General features: G+C 39.0%; 1 protein-coding gene across 1 annotated transcript in view; it reads right to left on the bottom strand.

Moving 5' to 3' along the window:
• KCMF1 (potassium channel modulatory factor 1) overlaps window positions 1–24,851 on the bottom strand; it is an 81,418-nt gene that overhangs the window by 13,826 nt on the left and 42,741 nt on the right. Inside the window, exons 2-3 of the mRNA XM_049095351.1 lie at window positions 18,782–18,949; window positions 13,597–13,736 (exon numbers count right to left, since the gene is read on the bottom strand). Of these exons, the coding sequence (XP_048951308.1) occupies window positions 13,597–13,736; window positions 18,782–18,949 (308 nt within the window). The remainder of the gene's footprint in view (window positions 1–13,596; window positions 13,737–18,781; window positions 18,950–24,851) is intronic.

A 24,851-nucleotide genomic window follows, 5' to 3' on the forward strand; every position in this document is an offset into this window, starting at 1 on the left:
AGTACAAGATTTTTATCCAAAGAAAAAATAACCATTAAGAGGAAAAGGTGCCTTTCTTCTAAGACATTTCCTTTAGGCTGACCTTCAGATAAAATGTATGTACACTTGAACTGCAAAAAGATAGCTGTAGAAGTTTCAGTACTTTGAGGACACATGTGAATGTTCTTAGATGAGCAAAGTCTCCTTGAGAATTTGCATTCCTGGAAGGAAGACAGGACCTTTGAGGTGGGGATGTGGAATTCTATTTTTCACTGGGTCTTTACTTCCACATGATGACACCTAATACCTGTTACAGAACAGGAAAATTTAACACAGAGGATAAGCTATTAACCCTAAAATTATGAGTTTGTCAACATTAATATTTATCATAATTCTATTGCCACATGATATTGTAACATCTATCACTTGAAGAAAATTCTATGTAACACATTAGCTTAACATTATGACAACTTGCCAACATTCAGGCACATTGAATTGGCATAAGTCAGTGCTTCCTGAAATTGGCTGAGTATATAATTCATCTGGACCATTTGTCAAAAATACAGTACCCTAGGCCCATGCCTGGAAACTGATTCTAGGAGATATGAAAATTTTTGTTTTTGACAAGGGTCCCAATTATCTTATAATTAGATAAATTTGGCAAATACAGCTTGAATATACAATGGTATTGAAAAATAGTATTTATTTACCCTGTGGAATGAAACATGAAATGTTCTTATACTTACTATCCCCTTGCTCAAATTTTAAATCACAGATGTCCTTGCTATTTATTTGTAGTCTTGTCTTTGCTGTTGTTCGAGTCTTCCTCTTCTGCTTCATATCACTACTGAAGCTCATCATCAGTCCCACTTTTTATCTGAACTCCTTTGGAAGCCTTTATCAATGTACTGAGATTAAATCCCATGCCAAAAACATAACAGAGTTTCTAATTTTCCATGTGGTCCCAGTGCCTGACTGCCAGAAAGCAACCAGTCAGCGTGGATTCTTTCTTTCTTTTTTTTTTTTTTAATTTTTTTTTTTAATTTTTATTTATTTATGATAGTCACACAGAGAGAAAGAGAGAGAGGCAGAGACACAGGCAGAGGGAGAAGCAGGCTCCATGCACCGGGAGCCCGATGTGGGATTCGATCCCAGGTCTCCAGGATCGCGCCCTGGGCCAAAGGCAGGCGCCAAACCGCTGCGCCACCCAGGGATCCCGGATTCTTTCTTTCTTTCTTTCTTTTTTTAAAAGATTTATTTATTTATTTATTTGAAAAAGAGAGAGTGTATGAGTGAGTGTGTGCGAGCATGGGGAGGGGCAGGGGGAGAGAGAAACTTAAGCAGATTCCACGAAGAGAGTAGAGTAGAGCCTGATGTCGGGCTTGATCTCACAACCCTGAGATCAGGACCTGAGCTGAAACCAAGAGTTGGATGCTTAACTGACTGACCCACCCAGGGACCCCAGTCAGTGTGGATTTTAACACAGGTGGTTACCAATATCTAGACCACACCTTCTGAAATCATTATTTCACATTAGCCAGGTCAGTACTACATTTATACATTTTTCCCCCCTGTGACAGGTTATATCCATAAAAAAAAAATCTAAAATCAGCACGCTTGATTTTTGTTCATTAATTCATTTAGATTTTATTTATTTATTCATGACACACACACACACACACACACACACACACACACACAGGCAGAGACTTAGAGGAGAAGCAGGCTCCATCCAGGAAGCCTGATGTGGGACTCGATCCCAGGACTCTAGGATCACGCTCTGGGCCGAAGGCAGGTGCCAAACCGCTGAGCCATCCAGGATCCCCTTGATTTTTGTTTTTAAACAAGAACTCTATACTAGTCTAAGGCAAGTCCACATTCCTGCAGCCTCTTTTTTGAATTCATACAATCAGGCTGAGGGCATGCTCTGGCTACTGTGTAGCACTTCAAAAACAACAACTGAAGACTTAGGTTCTCATAATGTGATGAGTTTTTTTATATATATATAAGTTTCACAACCTATCCAAGTTTCTCTCTCTCTCTCTCTCTCTCTCTTTAAAGATTTTATTATTCATTCATGAGAGACATAAAGGCAGAGACATAGGCATTAGGAGAAGTAGGCTCCCTCCAAGGAGCCCAATGTGGGACTCAATCCAAGGATTCAGAGATCACACTCTGAGCTGAAGGCAGACACTCAACCACTGTGCACCTAGGTGCCCCCCTATTCAAGTTTCTTGCCCATTCTGTTCACTGCTACAGAAAAATGCATTTTTAAAAATTGCCTATCTGACCCACATATAAAGTGGTTTTACCTGAAGCTAGACTGCAGTACTACAGAGATGGGTCTTGCACCAGCATCATTCAGCACCGAGGAGCTACGCTGGTTTTTTACCGTGAGGCTGACCCACTTTGAAGCATCATTCTCCCAGACCACTTGAAACTGCCCTTGAACTCTAATTCTGGGACACTATGCTTCTTGTTACCTGCAATCACTTTAAGATAAATAACTGCCTTGGCAATTAGTATTTCTTGACTAGGTTTCTGGATCACAAACTTGATAAACTCATTTATTTCTTTTATCTGACAAATTTTAGATCTATGAGAAACATTTTCTTTTGAGTATTTGTTCAAAAGCTGTGATTTCCCTATAGCATCTTCTATTGTTCCTTTCTGATTAACACCAAATGTTTGATGCATTATTTCTCTGGCAAATGTGATCTTATTATGGCAGCACAGCTTCTTTGTAATTTCTTTTTTGGGCCCTTTTTTATTTTTTTTTATTTTTATTTTTTTAAATTTTTTAACTTATTTATGATAGTCAAACAGAGAGAGAGAGAGAGAGAGGCAGAGACACAGGCAGAGGGAGAAGCAGGCTCCATGCACCGGGAGCCCGACGTGGGATTCGATCCCGGGTCTCCAGGATCGCGCCCTGGGCCAAAGGCAGGCGCCAAACCGCTGCGCCACCCAGGGATCCCTGGGCCCTTTTTTAGATTCATTTTCATCCACACAATCATTCTGAATAGGTTCATCCTGTCTCAAAAGAACTACAGAATCGCTCATATCCTCTATCCTTCCATTCCCAAATAATAGCCTATATGGCATGATGATGGAGAAAGTAATACTATTCCGCTGTACAAATGCCAAACCTTCTCTTTACTGTCCACCAAACCAAGTGAACAAATGTCTGACTTTAACAGTTCTCTAGTATCTGGCCTTACTCAGCTGATTCCATTTTATTTCCCACTATTTCCCATAACCTTCAATGTCTTACCATACTTTCTACCTCTACATTTCTTAACACATCTTAGTTCATGTTGTCTCTTCCCTCTGAATAATGCCATTCTTTCCAATTCTATCCACTTTTTGAAATCATGCCCATTTTTCAAGGCCTATGTAAAGTCATAAAACCCTCTGACTCTTTCCTGCGTTATTCTCCAGCTGTGTGAGATAAGTTAGTTTGGTCTTTAGAAGGCCATAAAGTCTTGTGTGGGTTGAGGCCGTGTTCTAAAGTTACGGTGACAGCTGTTGTGCCCTACTCCAAGAATTTAGGGACTTTAGAAAGCAACACTTCACACTTTACATATTAAATGTAATGTTCTTGGTTAATACTTGGAGACATATTCAGAAGTCATGAACGTTTATCTTGAGAAATGCCAGTAAATATCTCCCTTGTCATGCCATCCTTCATAACTGACCCAGGAATGATCTAGAACACTTTCTTCTCACATTATCTTTCTGAGGGCGAAGTGGGGTAAAGTACATGTTGTGTTCCCTTCACCCTTTTCCTGTTTTACAACTAACAAGTCAATTTCTCTCATGCACCCACATTTCTTCTCACATAAAGTTCTGCGGCCCTAACTTTCCTCTTTTTTTTTTTTTTTTAAGATGTTATTTATTTATTCATTCATTAGAGACAGAGAGAGGCAGAGACAGAAGCAGGCTCCATGCAGGGAGCCTGACGTGGGACTCGATCCCAGGTCTCCAGGATCTCACGCCATGGGCTGAAGGCTGCCCTAAACCGCTGAGCCACCCAGGCTGTCCCGACTTTCCTGTTTCTTTACATTTTTTCAGTCCTCACCTGAACATTCCCTTCTCCTTTTTCTCATTCCTTGTTCCTTTTCTCTAAACAGCTGTGGATCAAATTATGAACTTAATCATGGTTGAAAAGATTAAAGGTATTGCTCTCATATCTGAGGAGTTACAAGTTCTAGAGCAAAATTCCAAGATATGGTGAAGTCTGGGTGCTGAGTCAGTTAAGCGTCTGACTCTTGATTAGGGCTCAAGTCATGATCTCAGGTCATGAGATCGAACCCTGAGTTGGGCTCCATGCTCAGCAGGGAGTCTGCTTGAGATTCTTTCCCTACTCATACTAATTAACTAACTAACTAAATTCTTAAAAGAAAAAAAAAAAGATGTAGTGAAGAATCACTGGCATAGCTCTGCTGCCTTCAGAAAAGCTGTTTATAGGGGGTATAGCTCAGGGGTAGAGCATTTGACTGCAGAAAAGCTGTTTATTTATTCATCCTTATGCAAGTTTGCCCCACCTGCCAAACACACACACACACACACACACACACCCCATAAGCACAAGAAAAATAAAAACACAATACAATCTCAAGTCAAATTTCCTCTGTTGTTTAATACCAAACAAACTTTCTAATACGAGGTTACACAGGCTTTCCCTATGCTAGTTTGAAATCAAAGTTCACCATATGATGTGCTCTGCCAACCTATATGCTTACTGTGCTTGGAGTTTCAGGCTAGGTGTTCAAAGGACATTTACAAAAATAGCTTCTTTTTTTTAAGATTTTATTTATTTATTCATAGAGATGCAGAGAGAGAGAGAGAGAGAGAGGCAGAGAGAGAAGCAGGCTCCATGCAGAGAGCCTGACGTGGGACTCGATCCAGGGTCTCCAGGATCACGCCCTGGGCTTCAGCAGTGCTAAACCTCTGCGCCACTGGGGCTGCCCCAAAAGTAGCTTCTTTTTAAGTTGGGGTCGTCTTTTTTTTTATGCTACATATGTAGGCTATATAGATTTAAATGAAAACATGTAAACAAAGCCTAGTGAATACTGTTTAAGATGCAGGCACCTTCCGGAACTGCAATAAGCACAATTTCTCTTGTACTACTCTTTACAACTGCATCCTGATTTCCAGTTAAAGGATCTATGTCATGAAGTTAATTAAAGTCCTCACTGGTTAAATCTGTTATATTAACCAGTGAGGACTTTAAATAACTTCATGACATAATCTGTTATACTGTATGATTTTGTTACTATGGATTCACTAATAATTCATTAAGTATTTACTGAGCATCAATTCAGTGTTCACTTAATATTTTGGGTTATAAAATCACCAAGAAATGAAGATAGTGAATTAGCCAAGAAGTGAGCAATGGTGAACCTGCCACCATTCAAGTTCAAGTGAATTTCATCTCCTCTTAAAAATCGTGATGTATTTCTCATTATGTATTCAAACTGGTTTATACTTCATGTCTCATCTTTTGAAGGGCTCTTAAACTCACCCCAGGCTTGTTCTGTTAGGCAGATTTTTCTGATCACTTGCAATATAATGGGGTGTTTTTATTTTTATTTTTTTAAAAAGATTTTATTTATTCATGAGAGACACAGAGAGAGGCAGAGACATAGGCAGAGGGAGAAGCAGGCTCCCCTTGGGGAGCCTGATGTGGGACTCGATCCCAGGATCCCGGGATCATGATCTGAGCCAAAGGCAGATGCTCAACTACTGAGCCACCCAGGTGTCCCATAGTGGCATGTTTTTAACAAGAGTTTCTTTTACTGAAAAAGTGATGATCCAAAAATAACTATTAGAATTTAAAGCCAAGACACATAAAAAACCTTCACATGCAGAGTAGATTAGAGTTAATGCTGGAGCTTTGCCTTGATGATATATACAAAGCACTACTGGAAAATCTATGCTACATGGTCAGTAAAGTCCTTTTGGGCCTTCTAGAACTACCTAAGGCCATCCAGTTTGCCAATACAGATATATGACTTTCAAGATTTGATTGAACACACTGTTCAAACTGTATTATAATCTAATATTTTTTATTGTAGTGGAACACTGAAATTAACTTAAAAAACGAGCAGTATTTAGAATTTAGAGTTTTTGCTATATACGAAAGTTTTAAGTTCCTTACATTTTTACACATGACTTAAAAGTCCTAAATAGAAAAAAAAAAAAAGTCCTAAATAGGGGATCCCTGGATGGCTCAACGGTTTAGCACCTGCCTTTGCCCCAGGGCATGATCCTGGAGTCCCGGGATCGAATCCTGCGTTGGGCTCCCGGCATGGAGCCTGCTTCTCCTTCTGCCTGTGTCTCTGCCTCTCTCTCTCTCTTTCTTTCTATGTCTATCATGAATAAATAAAAAAAATCTTTAAAAAAAAAAGCCCTAAATAACCAAGTTTGGGTTTTTAAAATGTTATTTATTTACATTTTAAATTCTAAGTCATCTCTACACCCAACATAGGGCTCAAACCCACAACTTTGAGATCAAGAGCTCCATGCTCTATCAACTGCGCCAGCTAGGTGCTTCCTTAATTTTTTTTTTTTAAGGCAGAAATTTAAATTATATGTGTATGCTGATGTTCTGGGAATTCACAAAACCATAATTCACTCTAGATAGGGCCAGGGAGACAGTGCCTTAAAGCAAGCAACAATGTTTGTGAAGAATCAGAAATAAACCCTACTTTAGTGGGCTTATTTTGTTTACAGTGAGTTGAAGTTAGAGTCTGACAAGGACAGAAGCTTTGTCTGTTTCTCTTCTCAAGGGCATAACCCTTTGTCAAGTGATGCCAAGTCTGCTAGAGCTTCCTAGAAAAAAATGACCTCAGCTATGAATACCAGGACTGGAGTTTTCAAGTAATTTTCTTAACCAGTTTTTTTGTTTGTTTGTTTTGTTTTTTATCTAAGAGACAGGTTAGGAAAAGAAGGGATGGTGGAAGAAGAGACAAGGCTGAAACCTGCTTAAAGAACTTCTGAGCTACCTTGTAATTTGCCAACAGTTGCCAGAGAGCTCCATCTTTATGCCATTTTCTTTACAAGTCTTCCTACAAACCCTGCAAAACATTTCTTTGAATTGAAATTAGCTGTCTGGAAAATGAACTAGACAAACCAGTATTTCATAGGACAAAGAAGAAACCAGATCAGTGGCTAAAGAAAAGAAATTCAAAATCAATGTATCTAACAACTGCTTTCTTAGCCACTGCTCTCCTTCACATTAAGCATTGTTTCCATTCAGAAAACTTCCTGTCTCCCTTCCCCTACAGGATTTTTTTTAAATTTTATTTACTTATTCATGAGAGACACACAGAGAGAGAAGCAAACATAAGCAGAGGGAGAATCAGGCTCCCTGCGGGGAGACTGATGCAGGACTTGATCCAGAGACCCCGGGATAAAGCCCTGAGCAGACGCTCAACCACTGAGCCACCCAGGTGCTCCCCAGTACAGGATTTTCATTCAACTTCAACATAGAAGAAGAAGGTAGAAAGTAATGAAAAGTCTACCAGAGATAACAACATATTCTCAAATACCAGGCACACCTTTCTAGAAAAGCTATTATCTCATTTTCTCAGTAATTTCAGTAATTTCCTTCTTGGTTTTCATATTATCTTATGAAACTTATTTCTCATAGAAACATCTTTTTAAAAATACCATAATTCATGCATATAGGATCATCCCAAAACAAATCTGGAACCCCTAAAGAATCTCCTATCACTTCCTTCCCTGTTCACAAGCTGAGATACTAATGGCTATATCACCCTTAAAATTGAAAGTACTGGGGCAACCTGGGTGGCTCAGTATTTGAGCACCTGCCTTCGGCTCAGGGCATGATCCCAGGGTCCTGGGATCAAGTCCCACATCAGGCTTCCTGAGGGAAGCCTGCTTCTCCCTCTCCCTATGTCTCCGCCTCTCTCTGTGTGTCTCTCATAAATAAATAAAAAAATCTTAAAATTGAAAGCACTATGATCTGATTTTAAACAAGTGTTTAAAGTAACTATTATTTTAAAAACATGCAAAGACAGCCAACTGCTAAAGATAGGAAAAAGCGATTTATAAAATAGAAAGTGTTTTGAGTCAAAAGTAATGAAAAGCACAAATGACAGAAGTACCAAATCCTAATGTTCCACAAATCTCTTTAGCTGAATGCAGCTGAGTAGTGGCAATATGGTGGCCTATAGCAACTGTACTTTTCAAATCCTATGTTTCTCCCCTATTATTAAATAAAACACCCTTCTTAGTTCACAGAAAAGCAGAGAAAATCCAACTGCATTCTTTGATAAAGAAGAATGCAAGCAGTAAAAGTCAAAGCCTTTTTTTTTTTTCTTTTAATGTGTATTTGGCTTTTAAATGCTTACCTTTCCTGATTACCTGGTTAAAAGGGTAAACAAGGGAATTATGATATTTAAGAAAGTGTATAAAATTAGGTTAGAAGATTTGTAAAAATTGTAATTCACTCCACCATTATTGTTCCTAATAAGGAAATAAACGTGTTGGGAAGTTAGTTCTGTAGAACTACGTATTAAAATGGTCTCTCAAAGAAATACAGATATAGATGATCTAGTCTTAAAAGTCTTACAATTTAAATATGTCACTTCTCATAGTCTTCATGCATAAGTCATATCCATCAATGTTAATATGGTTTGCAGATTTGATCTAATATTTTCCTGCTTATTTAATTTAGAGATCAAGGGCAGCCCAGGTGGCTCAGCGGTTTAGTGCCGCCTTCAGCCCAGGACCTGATCCTGGAGACCTGGGATTGAGTCCCATGTTGGGCTCCCTGCATGGAGCCTGCTTTTCCCTCTGCCTGTGTCTCTGCCTCTCGCTCTCTCCTCTCTGTGTTTCTCATGAATAAATAAATAAATCTTTTTTTTTTTAAAGATTTAATTTAGAGATCAAATGTATCTAATTGTTGGTACACAAATTGCCACAACAATGATAATTTCTATTCTGTGCTCTATGGCATTCAAAAAACTTTTTAAATAGATTATCAGCTAAACCTGATATATTAATGATCTGAATCATTTAAAAAAATTTAAAGGTTCTTTTATGATATCATTTTTCTCCATAAGAATTCTTGTTTTTAAAGTTTATGTATGAGGACGCCTGGGTGGCTCAGTGGTTGAGCGCCTACCTTGGGCCCAGGGTGTGATCCTGGTGTCCTAGGATCGAGTCCCACATCAGGCTCCCTGCATGGAGCCTGCTACTCCTCTCTGCCTATGTCTCTGCCTCTCTCTGTGTGTCTTTCATGAATAAATAAAATCTTTAAAAAGTAAAGGTTAATAAAAAAAAGTTTATGTATGTATGTATGTAATCTCTATAACCCAACATAGGGCTCATACTCACAACCCTGAGATCCAGAGTCACATGCTCTTCTGATTGAGCCAGCCAGGCACTCCAAGAGTTATTGTTCAAAATAATAATATTCCCAGATTATGGAAAATTTTGAAAATAATTCTTCTTGATTTTTATTTTTTTTTTAAGATTTTATTTATTTATTCATAGAGATGCAGAGAGAGAGAGAGGCAGAGGGAGAAGCAGGCTCCATGCAGAGAGCCTGACGTGGGACTCGATCCAGGGTCTCCAGGATCATGCCCTGGGCTGCAGGCGGCGCCAAACCCCTGTGCCACCGGGGCTGCCCTTGATTTTTATTTCTTATAAATGCAACACAGTACAACCACGCTATTTCAAATATAATTCATTCTGTTATAAACACATCTGGGTCTTCATTAAAAAGGGAGGGAAATGTATCATTAACATAACTGAAGAGCACTTAAACACTGGACACTACCCTAACCCCCTTTCTGGAGAATAACAAAAATGAGTAAATACATCAAATGAAAAACAGCAAAAATTTTCCAGCAATGACCTATTAGAGCACTGCCATTAATTATGAACAGAGTAGTTCTGTTCATAATTTCTGGAAGTGAGAAGAAAATGTTGGTAAACCAAAAAAGTGCTTTTATCTTTTAAGCATAATATTCTATAGATTAATTACAAGAGATTTACTAAGTAAAAAGTGAAAGATTAACTACATATCATTAATGAAACCTAGCAGAATGTTTCATCTAAAAACAACAACAAAATCCCTGAAGGCTTTCTAATTAGCTGGAGTGCAAGCTCAAATGTAAGATTTAAGAAAAATTTCAGGAATCATTTCTCAATGCCCTTTTATGTTCGAAGAAGTTTCTCTATCTACTATGTTTTTTTTTTTTAAAGATTTATTTATTTATTTATGATAGACAGAGAGAGAGAGAGAGAGAAGCAGAGACACAGGCAGAGGGAGAAGCAGGCTCCATCCCGAGAGCCTGACGTGGGATTCGATCCCGGGTCTCCAGGATCGCACCCTGGGCCAAAGGCAGGCGCTAAACCACTGTGCCACCCAGGGATCCCTATCTACTATGTTCTTCCACCAACCTAACACTTCCCGATAATCCTTTGTATTTATAATCCCATTTGACCACGATTGCTCACTTCTACTACCAGGTTGATGGATTTGTAAATTACATACTGTGCTACTTCCCCTTGTAATTCTTCCCATAACCAAAATCTTGTTAGTTGTCTCAATCTAGCAAATCTCATTATAACTTTGAAGGGTTTTAAGAACTTGTGCTTAATGTAAAAATCACAGTGCTTATTATATTTGGTATTTACATCAAGACTCCTGAGATTTGGGCAGCCCCGGTGGCGCAGCAGTTTAGCACCGCCTGCAGCCGACAGCATGATCCTGGAGACCCCGGATCGAGTCCCATGTCAGGCTCCCTGCATGGAGCCTGCTTCTCCCTCTGCCTGTGTGTCTGCCTCTCTCTCTCTCGCTCTGTATCTCGTGAGTAAATAAAATAAAATCTTAAAAAAAAAAAAAGACTCCTGAGATTATACCCAATCCACTTTTTACATTTTTAGCTAGTAATCACCTTCACTATACATTCAATGTCAGATGTTTTTCACAGTATCTGGTTTTGAATGGTCCCCTCCATACCCTCAAAATCAAGTTTTTTGAGTAATTGGAAATTAATCTTAAGAAGGGAGGGATATCATAGTTTGAGGTCTTAGAGTCCCTAGTCGAAAAAGGAAACAGAAAAATACAGACAAGGTTACAAAGTTGCCTACAAAGTTGTTTTGAAAATTCATCTTAAGTAGACTTTCTTGCTGGCTGTGTCAGGTATCAGTAAATGCTTAATAGTGATGACAATGATATCTCAATGACATAGCCTCTTGCCCCTAAATGTTCCAAATGGATGCTGGTTAGAGGAGTGAAATCCTTAAGTCCTCTACAAAGATACAAAGTGGTGGCCTAGAGGACACACGCAGGAAACAGGGGCAAAAGCAAGATAGCACACTGAGCACTCAGAAAATGTAAACAGGAATAGAAAAAGAGGTACGGTTAGTTGTTATGGAATACAGTCTCCCCCCGCCCCCCAAATGACATGAGTTACTCTTGAACTTCAGATTTTTTTCCATGTTTGACTAACCAAGACTTTGGCAAAACGCTGGGGGTGAGGGATAGGGTGAGAGGGGACACCTAGTAATAGCCCCTGGATATTTATATATAACTGGAACATTATTAGAGATGATAACATGCTCCACATGTATTCAGAGAGCTGCTTAAAATATTTAATAATTGGGGTGTCATACACTTTCAGAACGGACACTAGTCAGTAAGCCACATGTACTGCCAGCCCTGGATGGAGGAGATGACTCACATGATTTGAAGAAGATAAAAAAACTCTGTACCTTCCTATCAAAGATTCTTGTTTGCTTGCCATTTTTCACTTGAAATGCCTGGGTGGAAATAAGGGGCAGAAGCAGTGTTCATGCAGACTAAGGCCCCATGAGGAGGGAGCAAACCTTAAAATGCTCCACCAGTATCAATCTAAACACAGTAAGGCCATTGTCCTGAGCTATACACCAAAAGCCTGGAAACTCAATAAAGGCACATACTGAACATAACTTCTGAGAGAGAGACCACGAAACCATTTGTGGGTGGCAAGTATTTAACTTTCAAACTGTGTATCAGGTATAGAGAAGTATAAACAAATTTTGAGTATTTACTCTCAGGAAAAAGATAAAGGCAAAGCTGCTGAGGCAGAGCTACTGATTCTTATTTTAAAAAAGTAGTTTTTTATTCATTGAAAGGACTTAACTTTCTGCTAGATTCTCCAATTTGGGATTTGGAAAACACTAGCTGTCCTGTCTGGGTGGGGTCTACTGCCTAGTAATGATTTTAAGAATGCCTGGTTCAGTAAGAAAAACCCTTCCCTATTGTATCTAGGCAAATAAAGTTCCCAAACCTAACAGAAATTAAGTCAAGAAGAAATTATTCCAAATTTCCCACAACAACCAGGACAGAGATGCAATCAAGTCTAGATTCCTCATGCTGGTATCTGGCACTGTACCAAAAGGAAGCAAAGTCACCTTTACAAAATAAGAACAAATTAAGAACAGTAGTAAAATGTGACAACGGTATTCTGAGGCTGCAAGATGGTGCAAGATGAAAGCAGTTCTGAGCTGTTAGACAGTAAAATTTGGCTTGAGGACAACATAATGTAAATTTACCAAATGTCTGAACTATATATCTTCTAAGCAAATTTAAGCACCAAACTAAGGAGTGTAAATGGGAATAGAAGTGAACCTGTATTCTCACAGCTGTTAATTGTAGAGCTGTAGCAGAGATAAAATAGGGCAGTCAGTAAGTAGGGACTCTATAACCCAGAGGGACTCTTGCTGAGTTCAAACACCTGGCCTTGCTCTTTAGTAGCTATATGTCCGTGGACACACTATTTCTCTTGAGTTTCAGCTGATTTGCTTTGAGTACATTTAGGCGCTGATTAGTTGATGCAATATGCAATTGCCTGTGCCAAAATTGTCCAAATTCTAGACCTACAGTTCCATCTCTCATATCTCACTTTATCTATTGCCAATAGTAAAGGGAGGAAATGGGACTCTTTTGGGTACCCTTTATCATTTCTTAAAAGTTGAATATATGCTGACTCAAATGTCAAGTAAAATATCCAAAAAGCTTTCAAGGCAAAATTTTCTTTGCACATTATTTTGGGTCCTTGGTTTTTAGCCATTAGGAAAGATTAGAGTAGGAGGAACTTCTAGGGACCTTAGAGCTTTGACATACGAAGCAAGAGCTTTGACCTGATAAAAACCAAGTGATATGTTATGATGAGATGTGACAACAGATTACACTTAATGACTTAAGATTTAAAAATCTCCTTATGAAGGTTTCCTTGTAGAAGAGAAATTAAGCAGGTAGCAAGAATACTCTAAAAAGACCTGTGCTGCAGATTGGGGTGCTTTTCACCTGTTCACAGTGCATTTGCTAAGGGTTCCTGAATTTGGTCAAGATTCTACATTGTGCTTCTAGCAATAGGGTAAGAATGGCTAGTGTGAACAAATGAAGCATGTTTTCTTGCATTCACGCAGCCTCCTAGGATGTTTAAAACTTGCTGTTAAAAGATAATTTTAATAATTATTATGCCAACAGTATTGGTACACTTAGGAGGAGACAGATGACAGTGACCTAGCTTTATTTTTATAGAAATAATGTACTTTAGCATATCCTTTTCAATACAAGGCTGCTTCACTTACCACTTCTGTTGATGTTTCTGCATGTTCAGAAGTAACATGTTCTTGAAGAGATGTCTCCGTATAGCCCATTTTTCCACAATAGGGACAAGTAAAAGACTGTGGCTGCTCTACAGAGAAAGCTTCTCCACCATAGTACAAATCTGAAAAAAAAATAATTTTTTAAAATATATAAAAATGTAAAGATGGTACAATAATGTAAAATAAAAGTGTGCCTGAAATCTCCAACAACCTCACTCTGTCAAGGAGTGCTTAGGTACCTCTGTTTTCATGTGCAACATCCTTATTCTCCTTTGGACTCTGTGACACCCCTCCAAAATGTCTTTTTCACCCATATAGCTATTATTGCCTTAAGAGAAAAACAAAGCAAATAACTTTTTCTCTCTCCATTTAATTTTGAATGTTTTTTTGGGAGGTAAGATTTTTAAGTAATCTCTATACCCAATGTGGGGCTCAAACTCACAACCCCAAGATCAAGAGCTGCATGCTCTTCTGACTGAGCTAGCCAGGCATCCCCCTTCATTTAATTTTGAAACATCTCTCATTTCACATCGAGTTCTAATTTTACTGTAATTTACTTTTTCTGTATCTCTGTATGTGTAGGAATGCCAATGTCAACACAAAGAATTAACAGGGTAAGGGGTGCCTCAAAGCTCAGTTGGTGGAATGTGTGACTCTTGATCTCAGAATGTTGAATTCAAGCCCTACATTGGGTGTATAGATTACTTTAAAAGAAAATTAACAAAAAAATAAAGAATCAGTATGGTATATGATAATACAAAAAAGACAAGTGCTCAGAGTAGGCAACTATGTTCAATATGCTAAATCCCCAGATACATTTATTTGTCAAAAGCACACACCAGGGGATCCCTGGGTGGCTCAGCAGTTTGGCGCTTGCCTTTGGCTCAGGGTGTGATCCTGGAAACCCGGGATGGAGTCCCATATTGGGCTCCCTGCATGGAGCCTACTTTTCCCTGTGCCTGTGTCTTTGCCTCTCTCTCTGTCTCTCATGAATAAATAAATAAATAAAATATTTAAAACACACACACACACACACACACACACACACACACACACACACCATTCTTAGGGCAGGAAAGATCCTAAGCATTCAGTTCTTATAAAATACTAACCTGAATGGAGTACTACAATATATTCTTTTCAAATTGGTTACTGAAGAACTGACCAATTAGTGATACTCTGTGCATAATTTGTTTGCATCATTAGTACATCTCAAGTTCTCTTTTTCTCCATTAGTAGCACAAAAGGAAATGCAATTGAAAATATATTTAGTATGTCATCTCATTATAAAGAATTAAATATTTAACATGAAACGTTTATTTTTTTAAAAAATTTTATTTATTTATTCATGAGAGACACCGAGAGAGAGAGAGGCAGAGACACAGGCAGAGAAAGAAGCAGGTTCCATGCACGGAGCGCGATGTGGGACTCGATCCCGGGACTCCAGGATCACGACCTGGGCCAAAGGCAGGGGCTAAACCACTGAGCCACCCAGGGATCCCTGAAACAAATGTTTAATAGGAATATGATCATTTTTGTGAGGAGAGAAAATGAAAGAGTATTCACTACGCGAGAGATTTGTTCACAGTCATTTTTAGGAAGAGTTACACTATCTTAAAAAATATTTACCCACTTATATGCATAAGACTCCCCAGGTAGATCTGGGGTAGGTGGCGATAAATATATATAAAAATGAACAGAACTTGTTCACCTAATGAAGTACATGTACAAAAAACCCATAGCTAACATCATACTTATTGGTGAAAGACTGGATGCTTTCCCCTCAAGGGGCACCTGGGTGGGTCAGTGGTTGAGTGTCTGCTTTCAGCTCAGGTTGTGATCCCAGGATCCTGGGATTGAGTCCCACACCAGGCTCTCTGCAGGGAGCCTGATTCTCCCTCTGTCTATGTCTCTGCGTCTCTGTGGCTCTCATGAACAAATAAATAAAATCTTAAAAAAAAAAGTCCACTCTAGCTATTTCTGTTTTTAAAAATTATTTGAGAGAGAGAAAGAGTGCACGGGAAGAGGGGCAGAGGAAAAGGGAGAGAGAATCTCAAGTAGACTCCCTGTGAGCCTGATGTGAGGTGGGATTCCAGCACCCTGAGACCATGACCTGAGCCAAAACCAAGAGTCAGGCAACCCAACTCTCTCCATTTCTATTCATTATTTTCCTGGAGGATCTAGTAATCAGGCAAGAAAATGAATGAAAAGCACTAGATGGAAAGGAAGAAGTAAAACTACCTTTATTAGTAGATGACATGATCTTACATGTAGAAAATCCTAGGGATGCCAAAGTGGCACAGCCAGTGCAGCATCTGACTCTTGGTTTTGGCTCAGGTCATGCATGATCTCATGGGTCATGGGACTGAGCCCCACAGTGGAGTCTGCACTCAGCAGGGAGTCTGCTTAAAGGCTCTCTCCCTCTGCCCCTCCTGTTCTCTCTCTCTCTTAAAATAAATCTTAAAAAAAAAAAAAATCCGGGATCCCTGGGTGGTGCAGCGGTTTGGCGCCTGCCTTTGGCCCAGGGCGCGATCCTGGAGACCCGGGATCGAATCCCACGTCGGGCTCCCGGTTCGTGGAGCCTGCTTCTCCCTCTGCCTGTGTCTCTGCCTCTCTCTCTCTCTCTGTGTGACTATCATAAATGAATAAAAATTAAAAAAAAAAAAAATCCTTAAAAAACTATCAGAATAAACAACAAAAACATTATAAGATCTATATATAAAAATCCATTGTTCTTCCAAATATTTGCAATGAGCAATCCAAAAGTAAAATTTAAAAAATCCATTTACAATTGTAAAAAGAATAAAATACAAAGGAACATATTTAATGAATAAAGTGTAAAACTTATCCTCTGATAACTACAAAACTTTGTTGAAAATATCAAAGATGACCTAAATAAACAGAAGAAAATCTCATGTTTATGGATTGGCATAATCAATACCATTGTTCTCCAAGGTATTCTACAGATTCAAAACAATCCCCATCCCCATCAAAGTTCCAGTTGGCTTCTCTGCAGAAATTTGACGAGTTGATCCTAAAATTCTTCCACAGAAACTAAAGGGATCTAAAATACCCAAAATAATCTTGAAAAAAACAAAACAAAGCCAAAGCTGGAAGACTTATGCTTGTCAATTTCTAAGCTTACTATAAGCTTATAGTAATTAAGATAGTGTGGTACTGGCATAAAGATAGATAATATAAATTTTTATTTATTTATTTTTTTATTTATTTATGATAGTCACAGAGAGAGAGAGAGAGAGAGAGGCAGAGACACAGGCAGAGGGAGAAGCAGGCTCCATGCACTGGGAGCCCGACGTGGGACTCGATCCCGGGTCTCCAGGATCGCGCCCTAGGCCGAAGGCAGGCGCCAAACCGCTGCGCCACCTAGGGATCCCAAGATAGATAATATAGATCAATGAAAGAGACTGAGAGTCTAGGAAAAGACATTTATGGTCAACCAACTTTTCCTTTTTAATAGCTTTATTGAGATATCTTAGGCATATAAAAATACAAATTGATGTTTTGATACATGTATACACTGTGAAAAGATTACCACAATCAAACTAATATATCTATCACCTCTACATAGTTACTCTGTGTGTGTGTTGAAAAGATTTAAGATCTATCCTCTCCAAAAATTTCAAATATGCAGTACAATATTGTTAGCTATGGTCAACATACTGTACATCAGCTCTACAGAGCTTATTCATCTTGCATAATGAAACTTTGTACCCTTTGACCAACATTGCTCCATCTCCCTACCCCTCTCACCTCACAGCCAACTAATTCTCAACAAGAATGACAAAGCAATTAACTGGGTAAAGAATAGTCTTTTTCAACAAATGATGCTGTGATGGCTGGATATCCATATGCAAAAGAATGGTCTACCTCATCATTCCATATACAAAAATTAAAGCAACATGGATCAAAGATCTAAAGGTAACAATAAAATTCTTAGAAGAAAATATAGTTTTAAATTCTCACGATCAGCCAATGGTTTCTTAGATATGACACTGAAAGCATAACAAAAGAAAAAACAAACTGGACATCATCAAAATTAAAACTTCTGTATTTCAAAACATATGAAAAAAGTGAAAAGACACGGGGTGCCTGGGTGGCTCAGTCAGTTAAGCGTCCGACTCTTGATTTCAAGACCCTGAGTTCAAGCCTTGCATTGAACTAGTTTTTTTTTTTAAGTGAAAAAACAATACATGGAATGGGAGAAAGTTCCTGCAAATCATCCACCTGATAAGGAAGTTGTACAGAGTATGCAAGTAACTATTAAAACTCAGTAACAGGGGATCCCTGGGTGGCTCAGCGGTTTAGTGCCGCCCTCAGCCCAGGCCGTGATCCTGGAGACCTGAGATCGAGTCCCACATCAGGCTCCCTGCATGGAGCCTGCTTCTCCCTCTACCTGTGTCTCTGCCTCTCTCTCTCTCTCCCTTACGAATAAATAAATAAAATCTTTAAAAAAATAAAATAAAGTAAAATAAAACTCAGTAACAAAAAGACATATTACCTAATTTTAAAAAATGAGCAAAGGGGATGTCTGGGTGGCTCAGTGGTTGAGCGTCTGCCTTGGGCTCAGGGCATGATCCTGGAGTTCCAGGATGAAGTTCTGGGATTAGTCCCCCATCAGGCTCCCTGCAGGGAGCCTGCTTCACCCTCTGACCATGTCTCTGGCTCTCATGAATAAATAAATAAAATCTTAAAAAAACAAAAACAAAACCAAAAAACCATGAGATACTACTTCACAGCAAGTATGATGGCTGTAAACAGAAAGATAATAGATTCTGACTAGGTAAGAAATTACAAGGTGAAACATTTATAGCTTTTTTTATGGATTAAGAACAATCTATAGTAACAATCTGCTTTCTGATAACCAGAGCAAGAATACTTGTATGCTGTTGGCAAGAACAGTCCATTGACTCTAGACTTTATTGAGGCACTCTTCCATCTTATACCTTGTCAGTTTTACAGATCTCTGAATGGCTTTCATGAACAATTAAGCTATGATTAAGAGAATTATTTAGAACATAAAAATTCATGTTATTTTTAATGTATCCCATTGGCAAGAGTCATAGAACATCATTTGCCTTTACTTCTTCATGCACATATACACAAACTTCTAAATGAAAACCCATTAAAATGTGAATTAAATACATACCAAAATCTACTCTTGTTAATATGCACTGCATTGGGTGGTCAGTTGTATGCCTTGTTGTTGTTGCACCACTTTCATAACAAGATGCACAAAGATCGTAATCGTAGCAAATTAAACACTTATATCTGCGACCTCGAAAATTTCCTTTTAAACATGCATCACAGCTGACACCTATTAAAAAAAAGAAATATCATTAATAAGCAGCTGTAATAGGCCACATTCCATTTTATTTTTATAAATATTTAAGGTATATATTTAACCCCACATTTCCTTTCCAAAATGACTAGAAACAACATAGTAAAATGATATAGGAATTTCCAAAAATATAGTGTATTTGTTACTCTGATTTACATTTCTAATGAAAGTAACTTAAAATATTTGATGAGGGGGATCCCTGAGTGGCTCAGCGATTGGGCGCCTGCCTTTGGCCCAGAGCGCGATCCTGGAGTCCCGGGATCGAGTCCCGCATCGGGCTCCCGGCATGAAGCCTGCTTCTCCCTCTGCCTGTGTCTCTGCCTCTCTCTCTGTGTGTGTGCCTATCATAAATAAATAAATAAATAAATAAATAAATAAATAAATAAATAAATAAATAAATCTTTAAGATTCAAATGGATTTAAAAATAAATAAATAAAAAATAAAATATTTGATGAAATGTAAAAATAACTTTTAAAATGCCTTGATGACCTAATAAGAGTAAAAACCAAATGAAAGAGGAACTGGTAACCAGAATCACTAAAGGGGGCAGGGATTTATTCGCCAAAGCATGTAAAAATTTGAGCTTAGAGTTTCACAGTGTTACAGGACAAAGCCCCAAAAGCAAAGATCAAGGTCTGCCAAAGGTAGAATGTCTAAAAGCAATCTCTCACAAAGCTGAGACCCTAATATACTCTCAATGTATGCGTGAGCTAGAAATCCCCTCTGAGGGGTTACAAAAGTTGCTCTAGTGAGCTTCCCTCTCCCCCATGGCACAAAACAACAAAACCTGTAAAATCATAACCAAAACCCATCACAGCCCTGTAATCAGTAGAGAGTTGAAACTCAGACTACCAAACAGTTCCAAATGGTTCTCAGGTCAAGAATTTAGTTTAAAGTAGTCCAGAGGCGCCTGGCTGGCTCTGTCAGTGGAGCATGCAACTCTTGATCTTGGGGTTGTAAGTAAAAACACCGCATTGGGTGTAGAGATTACATAAAAATAAAATCTTAAAATAAAATAAAATAAAATAAAATAGGTCCTAAATTAGTACAACCCCCAAGCCTATGGCAGAAACAAACTTCCATAGAATGAATCCATACACAAAACATATACAAAGCACACACAAACACACACACCCCAAAAACAAAGCACCACAAGAAAGAAGTAGCATAAACAGCAGAATCGGACTGGCAAATAATTAAAAATTTTTATTTATTTATTTATTTATTTATTTATTTATTTATTCATTCATTCATTCATTCATTCATTCATTCATTCATGAGAGACACAGAGAGAGAGAGAGGCACATTCATTCATTCATGAGAGACACAGAGAGGGATCCCTGGGTGGCGCAGCGGTTTGGCGCCTGCCTTTGGCCCAGGGCGCGATTCTGGAGACCTGGGATCAAATCCCACGTCGGGCTCCCGGTGCATGGAGCCTGCTTCTCCCTCTGCCTGTGTCTCTGCCTCTCTCTCTCTCTCTCTGTGTGACTATCATAAATAAATTTTAAAAAAATTAAAGAAAAAAAAATGAGAGACACAGAGAGAGAGGCAGAGACACAGGCAGAGGGAGAAACAGGCTCCATGCAGGGAGCCGGGCGTGGGACTCGATCCCAGGTCTCCAGGATCAGGCCCTGGGCTGAAGGCGGTGCTAAACCGCTGAGCCACCTGGGCTGCCCTGACAAACAGTTTATATCAGAACTGAATATCAGATAATACTTCATAGGTTAAAATAAATAAAAGAGAAGCTTGAAAAGAAGAGGTAACCAACAAATTTGGAAATGAACCAAACAACATCTAGATATTTTAAAAATTAATTTACAGGATGCCTGGGTGACTCAGCGGTTGAGCAAATGCCTTCAGCCCAGGGCATAATCCCGGAGTCCTGGGATCCCTGCATGGAGCCTGCTTCTCCCTCTGCCTATGTCTCTCATGAATAAATAAATAAAATCTTTTTAAAAATTAATTAAAATTTAAAACTCGATGGACATGCTTAATAGTAGGAAAAGCCTTTTATTGACAAGTAATGTTTGTTATGTAGAAAACCCAAATACAACTAAAGTATTAGAATTCAGTATTTTAAGCAAAGTTGCTAAAAACCAATTTAATAAAGTATCCACTGTATTTCATAACTCCAAAAAAGATAGAAAAATTTATTATTAAAAAACATGCCAGTTAAGATTCTATTCTACTTACATGAGGTATTTAGATTAGTCAAATTCATAGAAAAAGTAGAAGAGTGGTTACCAGGGACGGGGTAGGAGGGAGAATGGAGAGCATTGCTTAGTGGGTACAGAGCCAGTTTGGGATGATGGAAAAACTATGGAGACGGTTGTGCATGCAATGTGAATGTACTTAAAGCCACTGAACTGTATGTGCAAAAATGGTAAAAATGATAGATTTTATGTATATTTTACCACGATGAAAAACTGCTAAATGCAAAAGCTTTTTTTTTTTTTTTTTTTTTGCAAAAGCATTTTTAAAATGACTATGAATAGGAACACCTGGGTGGCTCCAGTGGTTGAGTGCCTGCCTTCGGCCCAGGGCGTGATCCTGGGGAACCTGGGATCGAGTCCCACATCGGGCTCCCTGCATGGAGCCTGCTTCTCTCTCTGCCTATGTCTATGCCTCTCTCTCTGTGTGTCTCTCATGAATAAATAAATAAAATCTTAAAAAAAAATGCCTACGAATAAATCTAACCAAAAATAGGCAACCCTTTATGAAGCAAATTAGTAAACATCTATTTAGCGGTACCTGGCTGGCTTAGTTGGTAGAGCATGTGACTCTTAGTCTCAGTTTGTGGGCTCAAGTCCCACGATGGACATGATTACTTTAAAAAAAAACTTTAAAAATATATAAATATATATTCAAAGACATTTAAAGGACTTTAAAAACTAAAAATACCAGGATGAGAAGCTTCAATGAAATGAAATGTCAATTCTCTCCAAATCAATTGATAGAATCAATGCAATTCTAATCAAAATCACAAAAAAATTTTTGTGGAACATGACAAGCTGACTCAAATTTTTATGCAAGTTGCAAAGGGCCAAGAATAACCAAGATATTCCAAGAAAAAGAAGATGGGAGGATTGGCTTAACATATCAAGAGTTATTATAAAAATACATTTAGGGGTGCCTGGGCAGCTCAGTTGGTTAAGTGTCAGACTCTTGGTTTCGGCTCAGGTCATGATCTCGGGGTCATGGGATCAAGCCACTGCTCAACAGCCCACTAAGTGGAGAGTCTGCTGGTCCCTCCCCCTCTTTCATGCATGCTTGCTCACCCGCTCTCTCACAAATAAAATCTTTTTAAAAAATTTGTTTTAAAAACCAAAGCTACAGTAATTAAGACAGGATACTATTGGCATAGAGCCAGACCAACTGACCAATGAAATAGAATAGAAAGCCTAAAACAGGTACATATATGTTGAAATCTGTTTTATGACAACAAAGTCCCTAGAGCTCAGTGGGGAGAGAAGGGAGGAGGGAATGAATGATGCTAGGACAGGTGATTATCCATATGTGGGGAAAATAAAAACAGAGCTCTTCCACAGATCCCACACATAAAAATCAATTCCAGATGGTTTAAAGACAAATACTGAAGGAAAATGAAAAAAAAAAAAAAAAACAAAAATCCCTGGAAGCCAATATAAGGGAATATTTTTATGAGCTCAGAGTAGGAAACAATTTCTTAAAACACACACATGGTCCAAACCATGTATTCAACCACAATAAAATTAGGACTTTTTCTTTACCTTTTAATGCCCTCCAGTGATGGAAAGACAAGAAGGTCCTGAAACTGTGATATGTGCAACATACCTGGCAGACAACAGTCTGGTGTTCAGAGTATGTTAAACACTGACACATAGTAAGAAAATGACAGACCTCTAACAGAAAAAATGGGGAAAGACTTCCGAGGGCATTACAAAGAACAATAAAGACGAATGACTAGTAAATATATGAAAATGTGCTCAATCTCCTCAGTCATCAAAGAGGTAAAAATCCAACTCTCACGAGCTATCATCTTACATCTAGCAATCTGGCAAAGACCTAGAAATATGATGACTCCAAGTGCTAGTGAAGCTACGCTAGTGAAGACACAACAGAAACAGTTCTACTCTGCCAGCATACATCAGTCCGACAACTTGGAAAAACTCCAGTTCATATTCTAGTCAAGTTCAAGCTAAGCCATTCCCAGGACTTGGCGGTTTCACTCTCAAGTAGATTCCCTGGGGAATCTTCTCTCTATGTGTATCAGAAGAATGGAGCAGAATGTTCACAGTGGATTTTGCACTGGGGGGTTGGGGAGGTGGGCATTAACAACTCAAAGGTCCAATAACAGTCTATTATAGAGTGAATTAGAAAATGCATCACAGCCACAGGTGAGGACTTCAGGAATCTCACAACACTGAAAGGAAGTCCTAAAGGATATATATGGTTGAAAATTCAAAAATGCTATCTAGTTTAGGAAATCAAACATGCAATGAAACTATAAAATAAAAACAGGGAAAAAAAAAAACAGGGAATGCTAAAATTTTAGTCAGTGGTTCCCTCTGGGGGGTGTGGAGCCCTCGCTGATCTTGAAAGGTAATACTCTTTCGGATCTGGCAGAGGGGGTCTGCAGTACCATTCTTCTTTTCCTTTAAATAATCTCTACACTCAATGTGGGGCTCGAACTCACAACCCTGAGATTAAGAGTCCTACATTCTAAAAAAAAAAGGGGGGGGGGGGGTCATACATTCTGGGACGCCTGGGTGACTCAGCGGTTGGGTGCCTGCCTTTTGGCCCAGGGCGTGATCCCAGAGTCCCAGGATGGAGTCCTGCATCGGGCTCCCTGCATGGAGCCTACTTCTCCCTCTGCCTATGTCTCTGCCTCTCTCTCTCTCTCTGTATCTCTCGTGAATAAATAAAATTTTTAAAAAATTCTAAAATAAAAAAAAGATTTTATTTATTTATTCATGAGAGACACAGAGAGAGGCAGAGGCACAGGCAGAGGGAGCAGGCCCCATACAAGGAGCCTGATGTGGGACTCGATCCCAGGACTCCAGGACCATGCCCTGAGCCAAAGGCAGGTGCTTATTAACCACTGAGCCACCCAGGAGTCCCAATAAATAAAATCTTTTAAAAAAAGAGAGAGAGTCATACATTCCTCTGACAGAGCCAGTCAGGTGCCCCAGAAGGTCTTACATTGTTTCATTCAGGTGGAGTAAGATTCTGTTATTACATTTTCTGGTATTCAATTCATTATCAGTACCAGTATACACAACCTTTTAAATCAGTCCTCGGGATCCCTGGGTGGCGCAGCGGTGGGATCCCTGGGTGGCACAGTGGTGGGATCCCTGGGTGGCGCAGCGGTTTGGCGCCTGCCTTTGGCCCAGGGCGCGATCCTGGAGACCCGGGATCGAATCCCACATCAGGGTCCCAGTGCATGGAGCCTGCTTCTCCCTCTGCCTATGTCTCTGCCTCTCTCTCTCTCTCTCTCTCTCTGTGACTATCATAAATAAAAAAATTTTTAAATAAATAAATAAGTCCTCAAAATACCCTTCCCATATTGTTAAAATCTCCAAGGTTGTACCGAGATCTCACCAAGTTACAATGAAAGCCAAACGATGGCATTAAGCCAAAGATTTTTTAACAAATTCAATAAATATTGATTGAGTGCCTACTATGTTCTAGGTGGTGGGGAAATAGCAATAAACAACACAGACAAAGCTCTGCCCCTGTGAAGCTAACATTTTAATGGGTGAAGATAGGTATAAAAACAAATGAAGTTGTAAAGCAAGTTAGGAGAAAGTACTATGGAGAAGAACAAAGCAGAAAAGGAAAAATTGTGTGGGCAAGAATGCTTCACAGAAAAAGATGGTATTTGGGCAAAAAAGATGG

This window comes from Canis lupus, chromosome 17 (assembly GCF_003254725.2).
Source record: "Canis lupus dingo isolate Sandy chromosome 17, ASM325472v2, whole genome shotgun sequence".
NCBI classification, from domain to species: domain Eukaryota; kingdom Metazoa; phylum Chordata; class Mammalia; order Carnivora; family Canidae; genus Canis; species Canis lupus.